The following is a 16445-nucleotide window of genomic DNA, read 5'->3' as shown; positions in this document are numbered from 1 at the left end:
GGTTGTTAAGTGAATCTGGCTTCCCCATTGACTTTCCTTAGCAGAAGGTCGCAAAAGGGGATCACGTGATCCCGGGACTCAGCAACCGTCACAAATACGAGTCAGTTGCCAGGTGCTGCCTGAATTTTGATCGTATGACCCTGGGGATGCTGCATTGGTCGTAAGTGTGAAAAACAGTCATAGGTCCCTTTCTCCAGGGATGTTGTAGCTTCAACCGGTCACTAAACGAACTGTCGTAAGTTGAGGACTACCTGGATTTTTAAAAATGGAGCCACTTTTTCTTTTTCTTTTGCCTTTAGTGGTTCCTGGCCATTCCATTGCCCAGGTGAAAAATGGGTCTCGGACTCGCCGAAAACAAACCGACATTTGGGCCATTTGGTTAAAGACCGTCTGGGGGGGGGGGGGCGAAAGGGGAGAAAGTGGGAAGGGAAATAAATTTAATACACGGGAAGGAAGGGCAGGAAGAGGCAGCCTCCGTCTTGTTAGCAATGTGTCAAGGGCAGACTAAGGGTGAGTGGAGATAAGTAATTTTGCTGTCAAAATTATTTAGAGATGTCATTAAAACCGCCTGGGGCTGTCTCCAGCGCTCCAGGCCACGAAACGAGGGTTTTTAATTGGTGACAGCCGCTTTTGGAGGACGTGTGTGTGTGTGTGTGTGTGTGTGTGTTGCAGTGGGACACCTGACAGGTTGGCTGTGTTCAAACCTCTGGTGTGTGCTTATTCACCAGCGGCTAAGGCTCGGATGTCCATCTGTCCGACTGTAAAGTATGTATGTATTATATGCATGCATGCATGCATGCATGGGTGGTTTGTGTTGTTTTTTTTTGCAAATTGTTTTTGGGGTTCTGTTACTTCATTCTGCAGTGGGCAAATTGTATTCTCCTGCTTCCCAACTTGGCAAGCCCCTTAGCTACACAACAGATGTCAGAGCGGTTTTATTTCTTTATTTTGGACAGCAATGCAATTTCTCGCCCATTCTTGCCCTTTTTTTTTCCCCAATCACCTGCTCATCATGTGTGAATTGGCTGGGCCTGTTCTGAGAGGGCCCTTATGACCACGTTTGATTAAGTAGTAGTCTATAGGCTGTCCTTGACCTACCACCGCAATTGAGCCCCACATTTATGTTGCTAGGTGAGTTTTGCCCCATTTTCATGACTTTTCTGGCTATTGGAGTTTGGGTGCATACGTGCTTAGTAAAAACATGAGTTTTACTTTTAATAGCAAAACGTTTGTGGCAACTTTGAAAATGATCTCCTTGCAAAATCTGGATAGGTATCCAGAAGGGTGACAACTCTGGATCTGCGAAGATGACTTTCTGGTCCGTTGCTAAGGTAACGGGCATCAGGAGCAATTGTGACGGAAGAATTAGATAACCTTGAATTAGCTTGCCGCTAATTCAAAACGGAGCCTTGATTAAGCAAGGTTTACTTCCTGCTGGAAATTGGGGAGAGGCAGGGACAATTCTCACAAGCAAAGGTGGCTTGCTCTAGAGATGCTCACCTGGAATGCAACATCCAGTTTTGGTCGCCACGTTACAAAAAAGAAGTTGGGGCTTTGGAAAAAGGGCAGAGAAGGGCAACTAGGATGATTAAAGGCCTGGAGACTTTAACACATATGGAGAACGGTTGCAGGAACTGGGTATGGATGGCTATTCTGGAGAAAAGAAGAAATAGGAGCAATGTGATAGCAGTCTTCCAGTATTTGAGGGGCTGCCCCAAAGAAGAGGGAGTCAAGCTATTCTCCAAAGCACCCGAAGGCAGGACAAGAAGCAACGGATGGAAACTAGTCAAGGAGAGAAGCAACCTGGAATTAAGGAGAGAAACTTCCTAACAGCGAGGAACAATTAACCGGCGGAACAGCCTGCCACCAGAAGTTGTGGGTGCTTCATCCCTTGAGGACTGGACAGCCGCCTGTCAAATGGTGTAGGTTTTCCTGCTTGAGCAGGGGGTTGGACTAGAAGACCTCCAAGGTCCCTTCCACTTCTCTTCTGATTGTCGTACGCGGGAAGTGGTTCAAAGAGGTGCATTTCCCGTCGGTGTTTTTCTAAACGAAGCTACTTCCTTGGATCCCTCTGCATTTAAAGAAGAGAAGTGAGATATTCTTCAAGCCATTTCAGAAGTTTGCTGGGCTCCAGTGGGGCGAGTGAAGCTTTAGGCCTCTCTCTCTCCCCCCCCCCCTGCCAGCCAGCCCCCCTCCCCACTCCTCTCTTTCATTTTTTTCGGCACTCGACTGGAACAAAAGAGCTTTTGAGGTTTTCGGGGATAGATTCCGCTTCATCTCATTTCTTGCTTGTTTTCTTCCCCGCCTTGGCGGTTTTTTGACAGGCTGCCATAAAAAAATTGGGTTGGAGTAACAGAACACATGAAATCACAACCGTCTGGAGAGGGAAGGAATTGATTTTTGGAAGAGGTGGAAGGGGGTTTTGGGGTGAAATCGGTTTTGTAAAAGATTCAGAGCAAAAAAAGAAAAAAAGAGTTTACTTTCCTTCAGCAACGACTATAATTCCAGGCTAAATTAGGGCCATAACTTCAGGACTGCCTGTACTGACTTACGACCGCAATTGAGCTGAACATTGCTGTTGCTAAACGAGACGGTTGTTAAGTGGGGTTTGCCCCATTTTACGACCTTCCTTGCCCCAGTGGTTACGTTAAGTCACACGATGGTTAAGTGCATCTGGGCTTCCTTTGTCAGAAGGTCGCAAAAAGGGGATCACGTGATCCCCCGGGACACACTGCAACCGTCGTAAGTACGAGTCAGCCGCCAAGTGTCTGGATTTAGATCACGTGACCCTGGGGACGCCGCAACGGTCGTAAGTATGAAAAAAGGCTCATAAGTCTCTCTTTTTCAGCATAACCTTGGACGGCCACCAACCCGACTATATTGTAAGCCAAGGACTCGCTAGATACGATATTAAAACTTTGGGACTGGCCACTCGCCCAGCTTTTTGTTCCTTCAGCTAAATTCCTTCTGCCTTTTCCCTCTTCCCTCCGCAGCCCCGCTGGACTTTGTGCCAAACTCTGAAGGTCCAGACATCGTCAGTCTGCCCTAAATATGGAATATGGCTTCCTGCACCTGTTAAAAGACACTTGAGCAAAAGGCCAGGGCTTTTCCTGTCTCCGTTTGGTGTAGGAATTGAGACTACTCCAAGGAGCTGCTTTGCAAGTGATTTGCAGGGGCCGAAATTGCAAACAGCTGTGTTGACTGTAGAGGCCAAACTGCCGGTGGGTTAAAAGACCCCCCCACCAAAAAAAAACAGGAGTTTGAGATCGGATCAGGGTCCACCTTGGTTTAGTTTGGGGGATGGTTTGCGTGAATACAGCTTGCAAAAAAAAGGTTGGTTGATGGCTCAGGACCTTAGGGCTCTTCAAACCTGGCCCTTTTAGGACTTGTGGACTTCAACTCCCAGAATTCCTCAGCCTGGCTGAGGAATTCTGGGAGTTGAAGTCCACAAGTCATAAAAGGGCCAAGTTTGAAGACCCCTGGTTCAAGTGGGCTGCATAGAACAAGGGACCCGTTGCTGAGGCTTGCGTGGACCTTGACTTACAATGGGGAATTTTGGTTGCTAAGTGATGCAGTTGTTAAATGAGCAATCACGGACTTGTTTTTGCAACCATTTTTGCCACCCTTATTAAATGCACTAAATGCAGTTGTTAAGTCAATCACCCTGGACATTAAACGAAGCCGGCTTTTACTATTTGAATTGCGGGGGTCGGAAGCGGGCTGGGATGGCCATAAGTGGAGAATGTGCGGCCACCGCGTGGTGCGGCGGTGGCAGCTCGGAGAAGCGTTGTGTGAATGCAACCCCACGTGACTCATTCAAGAAACCACCGATTGCCAAACGATTGCCAAACCTGGATATACAGTATGTGGCTTTGCGTGAAAGCATCAGCTGCTTTCCCCCCCCCCCCCCGGCTAAGTTGTAGTTTCTGAATCACGGTTAAATGGATGTTTGTAAGTCAAGGACTGTAAGACTTACCCTTGTCTACTTCTCATTTGGGCTAAGAGCAATCTTTTTTTGGGGGTGTTTCATTTTAGACCTTCCTTTCTTCGGAGAAGCTCGGATGCTTTTGAAGCTTCGTCCTTTGCAATACAGCCGGGGATAGCGTGAGAAGCGAAATTAGCTACGGAATTAAAGGTTTTCGGAGGGGGGGGGGCTTTCTAAATTCTGCCTTATCTTAGCTGCAGCTGCTGTCCTCTGCTTTTGAACAGCGGGCAGGGGAAACTCTGATCTTCCCATCCACACTCTGCCACCAGCCGAAAGTAGGGAAGCCATGATGAAATTTTTATATATATGTATTATATAATATTATATATTATATATATAAACCTTTCTTGCTCAAAAAGTTTGAATAATTAGACTAACAGAGAATAGAAGTGACTGTATTTGCGAACCGTCTGGTTTCCAGAAGGTTTTCCAAACATGTCAAAACCAGCTTTTATTGCTGAAGTTTTTTTGGTCACCGCATTGTAAAAAAAAAAGAAAAAAAAAGACGTTGAGCCTTTGGAAAAAGTGCAGAGAGGAGCGACGGCCTGGAGACTTAAAACATACGAAGACCGGTTGCCTCTTGAAAAGCCACAAAAACAGCCCCCAAGTTTGGACCGTTGGGTGCCTGATTTTGGAAGAAAACTGCGGAAAATGGAATTGGTATCCCCCTGCTTTAAATTAAACCCTCGCTGTCAGGAACTGGGTTGAGGAAGAAGCTCAAGGCCAGCCTGCTGTTATGAATGTTGTTCCGTGTCGAGAAGAAATATTTTCTTAACTGAAAGTTTTGCCGTTTCTAAAGGCACCAACTTCCGAATACTGTTTCCTGTTCTGCACGGCATAGCTTAGATGTAGCTTTCTGGAAATATGGTTTCCTCTTAAGCAGTTGTCTGGTTGCAGAGTTTGGGCACTTGGAAAATAGGTTTTCAAGCCGTACTTCCCAAATTTGATTCCTTGGCATTTCCTCCTACCCCAAGATGACTCAAGGTTTCATTTTATGCGTGTGATTAACTTTATGCGTATTAGTTTTGTGCATCTATTCCGGGCTAATTTTGTCCGTATAGTCCAGCAGTTAAAAGTGTTCGCTTGTTGACAACCGCTGGAGGGTTTTTCTCTCGGAAAAGGCTTTCCCAGAATACATCCTAAAGATTTCTTTGAGAAGAAGGTTAAGTCTCTGGAAAGAGTGTAGAGAAGAGCAACAAGGATGATTGCGGGCCTTGGAGCTTAAAGATATGAAGAATGGTTGCTGGAATTGGGTCTGTCTAGTTTAATGAAGAGAAGGACTAGGGGGGACATGATAGTCTTCCAATATTTGAGGGGCTGCCCCCCCCAAAAGAGGGGGTCCACCTATTCTCCAAAGCGCCTGAAGGCAGGCCAAGAAGCGACGGATGGAAACTAACCGAGGAGAGAAGCAACCTGGAACTAAGGAGAAACTTCCTGACAGGGAGAAGAATAAACCAGGGGAACGGCTTGGCTTCAGAAGTTGAGGGTGCTCCGTCGCTGGAGGCTTTCAAGAAGAGACATGGTAGAGGGTCTCCTGCTGGAGCAGGGGGTTGGACTAGAAGACCTCCAAGGTCCCTTCCGACTCTTTGCCGTTCTGTGTTTTAAGATGTAGAATATTCAGCAGCTGCTTGAAGGCCTGACAGATTTCAAGAGCTACCTTTGGCTAGTTTGATTACAGACGGAAGTTCTCATGTGCCACAAGTGTTATGTGCTCCTGCGGTCAAGTGATGAGTGACATGTTGCACGCCTGAAGAAGAATCCAAGCTGACTTGGTAGAGACTTGTCTGAATGATGGACAGGAATGCTGACAATGTAAACAACTAGCCCGCCTCAGCCGATAACAGGAAGGCTGCAGTTAAGAGGGTATCTATCTCCTCCTCTGAGGAGGGTGTGGCGTAAGATAGCACGAGTGGCTTGACTGGATATCTATTCTGCGCTGCCTTTTTACCTTAGCAACTTCTTAACTAACAATTGTGGACTATTTACATCAATCAGAATAGAGCTGGAAGGGAACTTAAAGGTCTTCTAGTCCAACCCCCTGCTCAAGCAGGAGAACCTTGGACAGCCACCTATCGGAAAGGGTATAGGATCTCCTGCTTGAGCAGGGGGTTGGACTAGAAGACCTCCAAGGTCCCTTCCATCTTCTATTCTATTCTATTCTATTCTATTCTATTCTATTCTATTCTATTCTATTCTACTCTACTCTACTCTACTCTACTCTACTCTACTCTACTCTACTCTACTCTACTCTACTCTTTGTTGTTGTTAGCTGCGAAGTCGTGTCCGACCCATCGCGACCCTATGGACAATGTTCCTCCAGGCCTTCCTGTCCTCTACCATCTTCTGGAGTCCATTTAAGCTCACGCCTACTGCTTCGGTGACTCCATCCAGCCACCCTACTCTATTCTATTCTATTCTATTCTATTCTATTCTATTCTATTCTATTCTATTCTATTCTATTCTATTCTATTCTATTCTATTCTATTCTATTCTATTTCTATTCTATTCTATTTTTCATTCCTTCTATTATTCTATTCTATTCTATTCTATTCTATTCTATTCTATTCTATTCTATTCTAATTCTATTCTATTCTATTCTATTCTATTCTATTCTATTCTATTCTATTCTATTCTATTCTATTCTATTCTTCATTCCTTCTATTATTCTATTCTATTCTATTCTATTCTATTCTATTCTATTCTATTCTATTCTATTCTATTCTATTCTATTCTATTCTATTCTATTCTATTCTATTCTATTCTTCATTCCTCCTATTATTCTATTCTATTCTATTCTATTCTATTCTATTCTATTCTATTCTATTCTATTCTATTCTATTCTATTCTATTCTATTCTATTCTATTCTTTTCCTTCTGTTCTATTCTATTCTATTCTATTCTATTCTATTCTATTCTATTCTATTCTATTCTATTCTATTCTATTCTATTCTATTCTATTCTATTCTATTCTATTCTATTCTATTCTATTCTATTCTATTCTATTCTATTCTATTCTATTCTATTCTATTCTATTCCATTCCATTCCATTCCATTCTATTCCATCCCATTCCATCCCATCCCATCCCATCCCATCCCATCCAAGGAGCGTCTTCAGCTCTTCATTCCCCACCATCCCGTCAGAGCTGAAGAAGCTTCTTGGATCAGAAGCAAAACATCTTCCAAGAAAAACAAGAAAGTCCAGTCGCCTCCTGAAAAAAAGCATCTTTGGGATTCAGTGAGGTTTGTTCAGGAGAATTCTGATATTTGTTTGAATTTTGGAGCATCCATTTGCATTGGTTTCCATCTGTGCTCAGTTCTTCCTTTCTAATTTTGCAATTTTTTCCTTTTGTTTTACGCTCCGCTCCTGGCCCTCTTAAAGGAGCAAGAGTTTTGAAACAGGCTTGTTAACCTGAAAAATAAAACAACCAGGAACTCCTGGGCGGGCAGGCCTGTGCGAGTGTGCAATCTCAAATGGAGTGAAATGCATGCATGGCGGAAGGAAAAAAAAAGCTGTTTCTCTCTCTCCCCCCCCTGCAGATGGAGGATATTTTTAGCACTGCTTTTCCTGTGTGTATTTATCTATATATGTGTGCAAGTATGTTGGATTTTGATCATTCTGCCTGGAGTGTGTTCTCTAGGTTAGCTGCGCCTCTGTGCTTGTGGGTTTTCTGTTTCTCTGCCTTGTTTACTTGATCTCAAGACAAACAGAAAAGTGTCTTAAAACAGCTGGCCAATTGCTTTATTTATTTTTTTGATCCTGTGACCATGAGGATGCTGAGGCAGTGGGTGTGAGCAAGGGGGGTGGTGGTAAGGCACTTTTTTCAATGCTGCTGTAATTTTGAACGGTTGCTAAATGGGATAGTTATGATCATTCTACTTCCTTTCTCTCTCTCTCCATTTTCTTTCCTTCCTTCCTTCCTTCCTTCCTTCCTTCCTTCCTTCCTTCCTTCCTTCCTTCCTTCCTTCCTTCCATCTTTGAATGTTCCTCCCTCCCTTTTATCTTTCATTTCTTCTATTTATCCTTCCGTCCTTCCTCTTTGAATGTCCCATCCATCCATCCATCCATCCATCATCCATCTTCCTTGAATGTTCCTCCCTCCCTCTCTCCCTTTTATCTTTCATTCCTTCCATTTGTCCTTCCTTCCATCCTCTTCAGCACTCCCTCACTCCCCCTCTTCCTTTCAACTTTCATTCCTTTCATTTATCCTTCATTCTTTTCTTCCTCTTTGAATAAGCCATCCGTCCATCCATCCTGTTTGAATGTCCCTCCCTCTTTATATCTCCTTTCCTTTCTTCCTTCCCTCCCTCCCTCCCTCCCTCATCTCTTTTTTCCCTCCCTCCCTCCCCAAATATTGAAAGATGGTGTCCCTGCACAGTTAAACACCCCATCCTTTCCATCTCTTCCGCTTCCTGAGTTTTTTCTCTCCAGTTCCTCCTCCCCCCCCCCCAACACGTTGCAAATCCTGATTTATCCAAGGCTGCCGTGTCTCTGGGATCAATTAAAAGCTCATCACGGTCCTACTGGGAGGAATTATCCTCCACTTTCTGGCACTTGTTCTGTCTCCCAAGCCGAGCGCAGATATCTCTCAACCTCCTTTGAGAACTTTCTTAAGGTTTCCGCCCCCTCCCCTTGTTTTCAAATCTCAAGGCTTCCTTCCTCTCCCCCCTCCCCCAACCCCAATGGTGCACTGCAAAATAATATGATTTGGGGGGGAGGGCTGGGGCTTTGCTGGAGAAGTTTTAATCGTTCAAATGTAAGATGTTTTTGACTCCCAATTTCAAGAGAGAATGTCGTCGTTTCCTTTCTCTTCTGGATTGTCATTTTGTGGAAGGATTTTTTTTATTTTAAAAAATCCATAATTTGTCAAAACTCATTAGAGAGAGAGAGAGAAAAGAGAGAGAGAGAGAGAGAGAAAGGAGCGAATGGATAGAGGGAAGGAAGGAAAGAATGGATAGATAGAGGGAGAAGGAAGGAAGGAAAATATGAATGGATGGATGGAGAGAGAGGGAGGGGAGGGAGGGAGAGAGAGAGAGAGAGATAGAGAGAGATATGGACTGTGGGTAGACTTTTCCAGCTCAAGATTCGATGCAGCCACTGTACTTGGCTTTTTTACTTCTTTATTTTTCTACAAAAAGGGAAGAAAGGAAAGGAATAGGGAAATAAAGGACATGATTAAATGCTTTTGAGGAGCTGATGGGCCCATCCCTTTGTGGCTCCTCACTAGACAAAAGCCTCGCAGTTGCCGGCAACCGGCAACTTGGTTGTCTCTAGTTGCAATGATAAATGGCGGTTTGTAAGATAGCCTATCTCTGGAGCTGATCTGGTAGGCATTAAACCTCTCACCTGAAACAGCAGCAGCAGCAGAGGAGATTCCGAGAGACGTAGCCAAAACACCCAGTGCAAGATTGTGCAAAATATTGTCAAGGGCGGCATCTTAAAAGCCTATAAGATTGGGTAACATCATTGCTTAATTCCTTCGGTGCCTGTTTTATTCCTCCTCCCTCCGCACCACCGTTCCTCTACTGCTGTCTCCCTCTTCAGAGTTCTCAATATAAACCTGTTAAAGAAATATATATATACATACATATATATATATGTATATGTGTGTGTATATATATATATATATATATATATATATATATATATATATATATATATATATATATATATATATATATATATATATATATATTCACATTGCCATCCTTTGAGAGTTCTTTTCTTGATGGAGTTCTGACATTTTTCTTTACCTTTTCCCAATTTTCCAGAATCGTGGACGCTTGGCGGAGAAGAGAACAATTCCCTTGCCGCCCTCTCGGACCCCGAAAAAGGAGCCCCAGACTCTTTTCTCACACAGCGACAACCTCAAGGAGGTCGAGAAGATCAACGGGCACCACCCTCATGTCAAAGAAGAAGAAGATTTGCATTTTAGTATCATGAAAAGAAGGTATGTGGGTGTTCTTTTTTCTTTCTTTCTTCCCCCCCCCCCCCCCCCGCCTTTGCAACCTGCCTTCCCCATTGACTTGGCGTGTCAGAAGGTCGCACAAGGGGGTCCCTTGTGCAACCCCCCTCCAGGGACCCTGCAACCGTCATAAATATGAGACGGTTGCTAAGCATCTGAATTTTGGATCGCCTGAGCCTGCGAAAAATAAGTCACTTATTTCTCAGTGCCGTTGTAACTTTGAACGGTTGTAAGTCGAGGACTGCCTGTACAGATCTCTTCTTGAAAAAACAAACAGAGCTGCGACCTCAATGTTGATAAAAGAGTGGGCTAAGCCCCATCTAGATAACACTCCAAGGTTTTGATGGGCGACCCCTGTCACCTTTTAAAAACAGTTTTGGGGGGCAATCATTCCAGTAAGCCCACGGAAAAAAAAACTCCCATTGCTGTAAGTGTGGGAGATGTTGCATATGCTAGTAACAACGTTGGCCAGGCTGGCACCGAGGCTACGTGGGTAGAAACTGCCAAAAGAGACGGGTGCCAGGAGGTCCTGAGGCAAGGACGTGGGTTCAGAAAACGGGGAAGGGAGCAGTGAGCGAGCACTGGAGCCAAAAGAGCGGATTAAAAACGAGAGGTTGCCAGCTCTTTGGGTCCCTGACAAAATCGGTACCTGATGTTGGGCTGGAATTTCCCGGCCTGTGGTCTGAACGAAGCCACACGTGGCAAGGTGCCACGGGCATGTTCTGTATCCCTGCACGCTCCTCCAGAGCCAGCCTAGAACCAGAATTAAAACCAAACAAGAAACATAACATTTGAGGATCTGGTGAACAGTTGGGAGACTGGATTTATCTCCCACTCTCTCTCTCTCTCTGCTCTGCTAGGAGGAAGTATTACGTGTAGATCATCTTTACTCAACGTCTTCTCAATATCTGGGAAACAATTTTAGCTTTGAGCAGGGGTCTTCAAACCTGGCCCTTTGAGGACTTGTGGACTTCAACTCCCAGAATTGCTCAGCCAGGGGCCTCGCTGAGGAATTCTGGGAGTTGAAGTCCACATGTCCTCAAAGGGCCAGGTTTGAAGAACCCCCTGGCTTTGAGCCTTCTTGGACCAACCACGATTGATAGTGGTTTCCAGGGATATGGCTGAATTTTCCAGATCGGTAGACAATCTTGGTCAGTAATGAAGGTCACAATGGAAGGGTGTGATTTAGGAAAGAGTTCCCCCCAAGTTTTTCAGGACTTGGAAACCTGTTCGAACAAAGTTGTGGACCTCACAATCCAGAAGGAAAGCCGTCGTGTTGGAAACGTGGCTGGTTTTTGAGTGCACCTTCTTTTTTTGATCCCTTTTGTGGAACCGCTCAAGTCCTAGCAGGACCTGTGGTGCTGTGGCTTTCAGAAACCCTTCTTGAGGTGCCTTGTTTTTTTTTTCTTCCTGGCTTTCCGTAACCCTTATCCCGTTCTTCAGCTTGAAAAGCGTCTAAAATCGGTATCTTTAGATTGCGTTGTGCCACCTCAAAGGCGCAGAACTGGATCCATCAGCAGTTGGGAAGCAGGAGGAGATGCCTCCTTATAAACATTAAGCCTTCTGCGGTATTCTTGTTCACTTCCTGAATTCCTGGTGTTTCCCCCCCCCAACTGTAAGGATGATGACGTTACTCCAAGCCAGGCTGTTTTCTTAGCAGATCTTGTTTTTTTCCCACCCTTGTCCTCCTGCTCTGTCTGTCCCCCGAGCTCGGAGGAGGAACGCTGAGCTATGAGGGTGAAGGACCCATCTGGGTGACCTTATTAAAAACTCTTCTCCTTCGATTGTGCGTAAGAGGAAAAGCAGCTGAGAAGGTTAAAATGAAAGGCGATGCCCCATCGCTTGCTTGGAAGGTCCCCTGCCTGCCTCCTCCTCTCTTTTAATTATTAGTAATTTATAAAGGAAACCTCTTTGCCCCCCCCCCCCCACTTAACCCACCTCCACAAGGCAGCCCAGGGTGCCTGATAGCTTGCAAATTATTAGTAATTTGATTTCAATTGAATGAATAACCCGCTACAGCGAGGCGCGGATTCGTCTCGGAAATCTAATTGGAGATAACGCCATAGAAACTTGAAAAATGCAGAGTGTGTGTGTGTGTGTGTGTGTGTGTGTGGTGGGGTGGTAGAGAGATGGGTTTCAGCTTTGCCGGGCTGGGGGAAGGAATATGCAAAGCTGCACACGGGAAAGGAGATAGAAGATAATTGGGATTTAATTTTATTTCTTACCTATTCATTTGTTTAAAGAGGGGTGTTTAATTATCCAGCGCTGTGGACGGCAACCGTTCCCAAGGGACGAGCGGGCGGGCGGGTGGTTATCCCCACTGGGCACACACAGACAAAAAAAATATGGGTGGGATGCCAATCTCGAAGGCTTTGATGTTGAATCTTTCAGGGGGAAACAGTTTTGATCATTAAACAAGGTTTTACATTCGTCCGAGAGGCCCTTTGGAAAGTGGGTGCCCATTTTTTTGGGGAAATAATGGCTTTTTTCCCCCGCCCCTCTCCCGGGCAGTCCTCAATTTATGATCAAAACTGAGCCGAAAATTTCCATTTTAAGCAAGACAGTTGTTGAGTTTTGCCCCATTTTTACTACCTTTGTTGCCACAGTTGTTAAGCGAATCACACGGTCGTTAAGCGAATCTGCCCCCCCCCCATTTGACTTTGCTTGTCAGAAGGTCACAAAAAGGGGATCACATGACCCCCGGGACTCTGCAACCCCCGAATTTATGGGGGATGCTGCAACGGTTTGTAAGTGAAAACACGGGGCTGCCTAGAGCGGGAATACAGACAGTCCCCATTTAATGACCACAACGGCAACTCGGTCGTTAAAGAAAAGCGAAGTGAGATCACGACGGCACTTAACGATCGGACTCGTTTCTGAAACGGGCTGGAATATCCTGGTTTCTGCAACATTCAGACAGAGGAAGATAAAAGGAGAAGTAGGGGAACTAAAAAAAAGGGGGAGGGAGAAAGACCCCCCCTCCCCATAATAAGAGTTTAATCTTTGCCTCCATTTTTATCCTGAACCTGGTAGTAGTGGGAGCCATGGCCTTGCTTGGCAGTGTTTTCATGTCTTCCCTTTTCGAAGGGGTGGGTGATCCTTAATCTGCCTCCCCTTCCCCTCCCCTCCCCTTATTTTATTTTATTTTTTATCTGCCTCTCTCCATTTCCTTGTTTGTTGTTCTTGTAACCCTCTTAGCCCCTCCTTGGGGGGTCAGTGTCTCTGTCGTCCTTGATGAAAAAATAAAATCTTAATTAGGAACAAGGTGGTCTCTTCCCCCTGCTTGGCACCAAACCTTAGTAGAACTGAAACAGCTTCTATTCTCCCCCCCACCCCCCACCCCAAATCTCTATTTCCTGAAAGGAGAAAAGATTGTCATCTCTTTAGGCCTGTTGCGGCAATTCTTCCTGTCCTTCCCCCTGGCTTTGAAGTCAACACACATGGCTATTGTGTTAGTATAACTCGAAGCACGCCTCTCCTTTTTAAGTGTAGGGTGGCGTTCTCTTGTGAAAAAAAAATGGAGGAAAGAAATCCTTACTTGCTGCAAGAAAGACTCACTCTGTGTGTTAAAGCTCAGAATAACGGAGCTGGAAGGGACCCTGGAGGTCGTCTAGTCCAACCTCCTGCTCAAGCAAAAGACCTGATAGTACCCTTCCAGACAAGGGGCCGTCCAGTCAAATCCCTTAATTCAGGGTATAGAGTTGGGGTGACCGGATGGAGCTGAGCATTTGCTGTCTGGATGCCCTTCCCAACGCCTATGCAGCGTTCACAGCAGATATTTTCTCTCTGAGCCCTCCTTTAGCCACCAGAATTTGAACTGGCAACTTGGTCATTAAGCTAAGCGGTATGCTTATGATCCGACTCTCTCTCTCTCTCTCTCTCTCTCTCTCTCTCTCTCACACACACACACACACACACACACACACACAATCATATACGTTCAAAATCAGAGCATGCATGTGCCTCCCCACGCAATCTCTGCTCGCAGACTAGACGCTCGCTCGCCTTTGCAAAGCAGCGCAAAACAGCCTCGACCCAAATTTGTGGGTTGTTTGTGGTGTTTTTTTTTAAATTTTTAAACCTACCACCCTTCCCTCTCCTCTCCTTTCCCTTGGAGGTGGTGGGGTGGAGGAGGAAAGCAAGGCACTAGCCATGCGGCCCAGGATTACTTAGGTTTTGCTGTGCAAGGCAACAGAGTAGGTGGGTGGGGGGTGAGGAGGGGGGGCGCATGGATCAAGGAGCTGTCAGCTTCTGTCTGTCGGATCGCCTTCCTTGCTTTGGCTGACTCAGAAGCCCTGGGTTTACCTCCCCTGGAGAGACGCTGACCTTGCTCTGTTTAAAGGGCTTTGCAGATGGAGCCCCTCCCATCCCGAGGCTCTGCTTTGAATTACTGGGATTCACACAAAGGGGGTGGGGTGGGGGGAGGTTCCTTCTGAAAGGACTCCAAGCCAAACTCCCCAGCCCCCTTTGCCAGGAAAGTTCAAGAGCCCTTGGACCGTTTCCCATTGGGGGGAGGCAGGAGAATAAAAGATAAAACAGCCAAGCGAGGCTTATACAATGAAAAGTTGGCACAAACTTTGCAGGCTTATCAGTCTGTTGAATTGATTGATTGATTGATTGATTGATTGATTGATTGATTGATGAAGCTGCCTGCTTTGATGGAGTGGATTTGCCAGACCTGATTTAAAATTTGTTCTCACTCTGTTGTCCACACAGTTATGTACCCACTTAGGCGCTTTAGGGCCAAACTTTTAGTGACGTTTTTTTTTTTGCCCTGTGCCTATTGATTAATATTTATTAATTAATCCCATTGGAGCTTATTGTTTGACTAGGTGTCTTTTGTTGTTTACATTCTCTATGTATTATTCTTTGTCTTTTTGTGCTGGTTAGCCTTCAGCGCCTCCACCCTTTAAGCGAGGAAGACAGTCACGTACATTTAAATGATATATAAATAAATAAGCACCTGCGATTTTGCATGTAATTTATAATTTTGAAGCTTTACCTTTTTTTTTTTTTGCACGCATCCTGCAGCATAGATGTGCTCTATTTTTAGCGGTTTCGTGCGTGCGTGATGTGCATGAGCTTTTTATTTTTTCTATGCTTCTGAGTTTTTACATACAAAATAAAAAAATAGCAGTGATTTTTAAACGGGTGAGAAATCTTCCACCGAATTTAATCGGTTCAGTGCTTTTGGGGCTGTTTGGAACCAGATTCCTACAAGCCAAAAACACCCCCACACCCCCACACACACACATCTGGAAACTGTAAGCCAAACATCTGGTGGTCTACAAAAGTCTTGATGTAAGCCGAAGCAGCATCAGCCTTGCCCAAAAGAAGTCTCAGGTAGATTTATAGGAAGGAGAAAGTTTGTAGGAATACGCATACAGGGACATATCTTTAAAGAAAGCTTGTGAAGGTTGAGCAGAGGGTCAAAATGAGCTTTTAAGAAGGGCGCTTTGCAGAAACGCCTTTCTGCGGAACACCATTTCATCTTCTTAATCTGTTGCAGACTTCGTGGAAATTAGAAGCCGTTCCTTGCAGCTGGTCCTCGGCTTGCAACCATGACTGAGCCAGGAATTTTGGTCGCAAGTCGTTACGGTCATAAGTCAAGGCACCCTGTGATCTGGCTCAAAAGTTACAACTGGTTTTATAGTAACGCTTGTTTGTAAGGGATATGCCGCAATCCTTTCCCCCCCAAAGGGTGGGGAAGATGGAAACGCGAAGTAAAGGTCAGAAACTGCCCCTCCTAACCCCTCAAAAAAAAAAAGTCAAAAATCACGTTCACGTGGTTGCGGGATGCTGCCAACGGCCGTAAGTGCGAGACACGCGGCATTTGCAGAAGTTGACACTTTGAAAACAGACCGTAAGTATCTTTTGGGTGGGGGCAGGCGTTGTTACTTGAACCAGTCCTTAAGCAACTGTTTGCAACTCAAAAGAACAACCTGCCTCCAGAATAGCAAGAGTCGGGAGGGACCTTGGAGGTCATCTAGTCCCACCCCCTGCTCAGGCAGGAAACCCTACACCATTTCAGGCAAACAGCTGTCCAATCTCTTCTTAAAAACCCTCCAGTGATGGAGCACCCACAACTTCTGGTGGCAAGCTGTTCCACTGATTAATTATCCTCAGGAAATTCCTCCTTAGTTCCAGGCTGCTTCTCTCCTCGATCAGTTTCCATCCGTTGCCTTCAGGGGCTTCGGAGAATAGCTCGACCCCCTCTTCTTTAATGAGGGCACGGGTATTTTCAACCCGGATGGGCGTTAAACTGGCTAGCACATGCACGAGGATGTAACCCCACCCCGTTCCTTTGCCTATTAAGTGGATGACAGCTTTTAGCTGTCCTGCATCCACGCCACGCAGGGATATTGATTGGCACGAGGAGCAGGAACCCATAATCGCCTCAAATTAATCCTCTAAACTCCTTTGCAGACACTTTTGCCTAATGCACCTCCAAGGTGCTTCTGGGCGACGCTAAGCTTTAGAATTAGTGGCCTTCTGGG

General features: G+C 45.4%; 1 protein-coding gene across 3 annotated transcripts in view; it reads left to right on the top strand.

The window, feature by feature from the left end:
- Positions 1-16445, top strand: part of SAMD11 (sterile alpha motif domain containing 11) — a gene marked incomplete at its 5' end in the record, with an annotated part of 64020 nt that overhangs the window by 9841 nt on the left and 37734 nt on the right. For all 3 annotated transcript variants that reach the window (XM_081341079.1, XM_081341081.1, XM_081341080.1), the window contains one exon: positions 9755-9933. In XM_081341079.1, coding sequence (XP_081197205.1) covers positions 9755-9933 — 179 coding nt within the window. The remainder of the gene's footprint in view (positions 1-9754; positions 9934-16445) is intronic.

This window comes from Vipera berus (genome assembly GCF_964194415.1).
Source record: "Vipera berus genome assembly, chromosome: 17".
Lineage (NCBI taxonomy): Eukaryota > Metazoa > Chordata > Lepidosauria > Squamata > Viperidae > Vipera > Vipera berus.
Note: the sequence above shows the minus strand (reverse complement) of the source record. Positions and strands in the feature narration are given on the sequence as shown.